Source organism: Cryptomeria japonica, chromosome 5, assembly GCF_030272615.1.
Source record: "Cryptomeria japonica chromosome 5, Sugi_1.0, whole genome shotgun sequence".
NCBI lineage: Eukaryota > Viridiplantae > Streptophyta > Pinopsida > Cupressales > Cupressaceae > Cryptomeria > Cryptomeria japonica.
This window is the reverse complement of record NC_081409.1, coordinates 691,100,284-691,105,733: the sequence shown is the minus strand read 5'-3', so window position 1 is coordinate 691,105,733 and position 5,450 is coordinate 691,100,284. Positions and strand designations below refer to the sequence as shown.

The following is a 5,450-nucleotide window of genomic DNA, read 5'->3' as shown; positions in this document are numbered from 1 at the left end:
CGCTAATCATATACTTTTAATATTACAAAACGAATAAAATATTTAAAATTTAATCATTATGACATGTTTATAATTTAAAATTAATATGATGCTTTAAATACTATATCAAATAATTATAATGTTTTTAGCCAAGTTAAATTATCTTATGATTAATATCAAATCTATTTTCACTTTTTAGTAAATACTTTATATTTTAGAAAACCAACACATTATTAAAAATTTTATCATTATTACATATTTATAATTTAAAATTAATATATTTCTTTAAATACTATATCAAATATTAACTTATGAGTAATACAGACTATAATTTCACTTTATGGTAGATTAATTGCTAAGTACATTATATGTGTCAGACTCTAAATCCATTGATCAATAAAATTATATTTGTGTCTGTTGTGTGTATTTTTTTCCCATCTATGTTTTTCTATGTAGAAACTACTATGTGACACTTTTTTCTAAAAATAAGTTTTTAGTTATCAGTTTTGTAAATATTTATTTTATGTACACAAATTCAAAATTATTATAATTACAATTGTAAGAATAAAAAACCTGCTTATACTTACTCTCTATAAATAACTTTCTGATTTTGAATTCTGAACTCATTTAATCCACTCAATTAAACTAGTGTCAAGATAGATTCTTTATTGGTTAGCATAGCTCAATTTTGAAAAAATGTTTTAACCTTTACAACTCCAGAACTTATAAATGAAAATATTAGTACAAACTACTTTTACATTAAATAAAGTCATAGAAATAGGAATTCAATTTATTTATTTATATGTTTTTTAATTAGTGGACGCCAGGGCCGTTGCTTTTGAGTAGAAAGCACACCTTCCAACCAAAGCCCACAAGATTACTTACCTGACTATGTCATTGGTGAACAAGCGGTCACCCAGATGCTTTTCTCACCAACTCTCCCCCATAACCGCTATATATACTTTTCCCCAGTTGGGTTTGGCTGCAGTATTTGAAACTCTTTTTTTTGGTTCTTGAGTCGTTTGTTGTCCTCTTACCGACCTTATGGTGAAGATGGGATCATGGAGCAAGAAAGAAGATGACAAGCTCATTGCATATATCCATGCCCATGGTGAAGGCCGCTGGAAGTCTCTTCCCAAGGCAGCAGGTTTGTAATTTCTATTTAGACAACTTATCTGTTTCTCTTTTATTTGTTTTTAGTAGATGTTTTTATAAATTGAAAGGATGTTGTATGCATTCAACAGATTTTAGCAAATGTTTCTGCATGCTTATGACTTTACTTTTACAGGACTTCGGAGACGTGTGAAGAGCTGCAGACGCAGGTGGGTCAACTATTTGAAGCCTGATCTCAGGAAAGGGAATTTCTATGAAGAAGAAGATGAGCTCATCATCGAGCCATGTCTGCACATAGAACCATGTCTGCCCACTAAGGGGCAAAGGATAAAATTTTTATTTACAGACTTGATTGATCTTTAAGACTTTAAAAGTTCATACCAGTTTCTATTTGAGTTCCTTCATTCAATTTGGATAATGGTGTAACTCCGGAAACTATTTTCCATATTTTGGTTTCTTTTAGGGTTCTTGATTCACTTTGTTATTGCATTGTAATTATGGAAACAATTCATAATTTGATTTCTTTGGTTTTTTTTGAATTTGTTTTATTCAGTTTGTTATAATACTGCAATTCTGTTTATCTGAAGTTTCAGGAATCAATTTGATACCATGCTGTAACTCGGAGAACTCTTCCATCATAGTTTGGTTTCTTTGGAGTTTATTGATTTAATTTGTTATTACATTTAAACTTTGAATACAACTCCCTTAGAATTTGATTAGAAAATCTTGATTCAAAATGCTGTAACCTGAGAGCTACTCTATCATAGTTTGTTTGTTTTAAATTTTTTTTGATTCAATTTGTTATTATAATGTAACTCCGAGAACTACTCTGAAAACTACTCGGTCATATTTTAGTTTCGTTGGAGATTGTTGATTCAATTTGTTATTACAATTAAGTCTGAAAACTACTCTCCAATAACTTAATTTCTTTGACACTTTTTGATTCAATTTATCGTAATGCTGTAAATCTTAAAACTACTCATCCTAGTTTCATTTTTTTAGGGTTCCTTGATTCATTCCTTTTGGTTAACAATGAAAACTACTCTGTAATAGTCTGATTTCTTTAGGGTTCCTTGATTCATTCTTTTGGGTTAAAAATGAAAACTACTCCGTAACAGTTTGATTTCTTTCTAATTTTCTGATTCAATTTGTTACATGGACCTGAAATCATAACTGTGTATTACAAAAAACCATTGATTGACACTTGTTTTTTTGACTGAATTGCACAAATTGCATGTTTCAATTAAGTTGATTGATTAATTTCGTTATGTCTTTTTGTTTATGGCGGCACAGATGGTCTCGGATTGCAGGGAGATTGCCTGGGCGAACGGACAATGAAATAAAGAATCACTGGGAATCGACCCACATCAAGAGAAAATTGCTGAGCCGGGGAATCGACCAACAGTCGCGCCGCACCATTCAGCCCTTCCGTAGCGATGGCAGCAGTAGCAGAGATGACAGGTCTCGCAGTCAAGAAACTTCAATGGTGGATTCTTTACAGAGTGAGCGCTGCATTGTGACAGGCAATTTCGATCTTGCTGCTTCAAATGGTGAGGTCCGCACAATTCAGCCCTTCCACAGAGATGACAGGTCTCCCAGTCAAGAAATTTCAATGGTGGATTTTTTCCAGAGTGAGCGCTGCATTGTGACAGGAATTTCGACCTTACTGCTTCAAATATTGAGCGCCACACAATTCAGCCCTTCCATAGAGATGACAGGTCTCCCAGTCAAGAAATTTCAATTGTGGATTTTTTCCAGAGTGAGCCCTGCATTGTGACAAGTAATTTCGATCTTGCTGCTTCAAATGGTGCGAGTGGAAGCGAAGAGATGTCTGATGTGAATCTGGAATTGACTCTCGGTTTGCAGTCTTCTGCCTCTCGTGCGAATAAATCGCAATAGCTTCATTTTTTCTAATTGATGAAAGCTCTGCGATTCATGGGTTAAGTTATAGGTTTTTAGGTTAGATTTGGCTGGGTAAGGTTACAAATGAGAGATTTATATGTTATATTTGTATACTTCATGTTAGTCGGTGATGATTTTGTAATCTGTATTTTATGTGTGTAGTCACCATTTTGATGTTTGTAATCTAGACCTCATCTTTTTTGACAGCCATGTCTGTAATTAGAATCTAATACTTTTATTTAAGGAGTACACTATGAATTTTGAGTTGTTTAAATAGTTCATATATATAAATTTACTGCTAAACTAGACAACCTAGTCCATAACTGGAAGTTTGGTTGGCATGAAAGCAACTATTGATAGAACAATATTAAAAAATTTCAGAAAATTCAATGTCATGTATTATTGAATTAGGAAAGAAAAACAAGAAACAAAAACAATAAAGCAACAAATTAAAAATACTTTGAAATATTTTTTCTGTATTCATGTGTAATCACATCCTATACTCAAGAATTATTACAAGAAGAATTTGAAGTTGTTATTATTGAGGTTTGTCAAAATGTAACTACTTTCTAATCTTTAAATACATTTGTTGAGATGTTGATGAAATGGAAGAGAAACTAAAAATAATTATTAATCCTCTTTTATTGTTCTATAGTTATATTTTTTACGCACATTTTTAATTTGATCTACCACATATAAATAATAATGATATTGAATTCAACAATAAATATGCTGATTAATTTTATTATTATCTTTATTAATATTCTCCTTTCTTATGCAATCATATGAAATATTATTTTATTTTAAATAATACTATTTTAATTGTTCTTATGTAACTTTCAAATATAATACCTATAAAAAGATATTAAATTATTTATCTTTTTACTATAAAACTTCTCTATTCAAAAATTAAATTTGAAAATTAAAGTGTCAAAAAATTTACTTTATGTTTCATTTATGTTGAGTGTTTCAGTTTTTGCTATTAATGAAAGCTCTCCTGGATTATCCAACACTTGCTATACTTAACAAAGTGTAAAAAAAAAATTACCCTATGTTTCATTTATGTTGAGTTTATCAAAATATTTTGAAGAAATTGTGAGTAGGCTACAATTAGGCACAATTAGGCTTATGATTAATGATCAATGCCTTGAATCATTATGTTTTCTCTATTATCACTACAATAGCTTCACTTTTCTTCAATTAATACTACAATAGCTTCACTTTTTTTCAATTAATGAAATCTCTCCTATAATTACAATTAGAAATATAGTTGAAATGAGGGGTTATTTCAATATTTTTATGAAGATATTATCTTTTTGAAGATTATTTCTATGTTTGTAATCAGGACCTCATTTTTTTGAAATTAGAATCTAAGATTTCAATTTAAAGAGTAGACTATAAACATTGATTTTTTTAGATAATTCATCTGAAATAATACTAATGTATATTTTTGTATCTAATGTACTTTATCTTCTAAGGTTATGATTAATGATCAATTCTTTGAATCATTATCACTACAATAGCTTCAATTTTTTTCAATTAATGAAATCTCTCCTATAGTTACAGTAGAAAATATAGATCAAATTTTCATTGGTAAGGTTATAAATGGGGGGTTATTTCTATATTTGAATTACAATCTTATCTTTTTGAAGATTATTTCTATGTTTGTAATCAAGATCTCATCTTTTTTGACAGACATGTCTGAAATTAGAATGTAAGATTTCAATATTTGAATGAAGATATTATCTTTTTGAAGATTATTTCTATGTTTGTAATCAGGACCTCATCTTTTTTGAAATTAGAATCTAAGATTTCAATTTATAGAGTAGACTCTAAACATTTATTTGTTTAGATAAGTCATGGAAATTATATTCTTGTAACTGATGTACTTTATCTTGTTAATAGACATGTCTGGATATATTGTTGTTTCATATTGTTAATATTTAAAGTCAAATTCAAGGGTTGGCCATATGAGATACCAATACAAAAAAGGGATATACATTTAAAAAAATATAAGTAATTTTAAGTTTAGAGGATGGTTTTTCATATTATAGAGTTGATTAAAAAGGTAAAAATTACTTATGGTGATATTTGATTTTATTAGTTTTTTCCCAATTCAAGACCCGAGTATTAAGTCTATAAAAAGCCACCTCCACATTTCTTTAAGAGAAACTACTAATCCAAAAGAGATATCAAAATATCTGATAATCACCCCATAATATATTTGTTTCTATTGATCAACTCTAATACATGGGCTGCACACAACCATTATATAATCATATTCAGATATGAAATGAATAGTTGGGAGAACGCGAATGGTCATGTGACCATTGGGCTTCACATTCCCAACAATCTCCCCCGTGAAGGCCAACTGGCACAACCATACACTGATATCCCTGCTTCCATTTTCAAAATTCACATTAGATTAATCTTTTCCAAAGCACGTCAGACTGAAT

At 29.8% G+C, this 5,450-nt stretch overlaps 1 protein-coding gene across 1 annotated transcript; it reads left to right on the top strand.

Annotated features, from left to right (window-relative positions):
• Window positions 1–1,032: 1,032 nt before the first annotated feature.
• On the top strand, window positions 1,033–2,991 carry LOC131067325 (transcription repressor MYB4-like). The gene is made up of 4 exons (XM_059220857.1): window positions 1,033–1,126; window positions 1,268–1,391; window positions 2,374–2,682; window positions 2,745–2,991. The coding sequence occupies exons 1-4, from the start codon at window positions 1,033–1,035 to the stop codon at window positions 2,989–2,991; spliced, it is 774 nt and encodes a 257-aa protein (XP_059076840.1).
• Window positions 2,992–5,450: the final 2,459 nt, after the last annotated feature.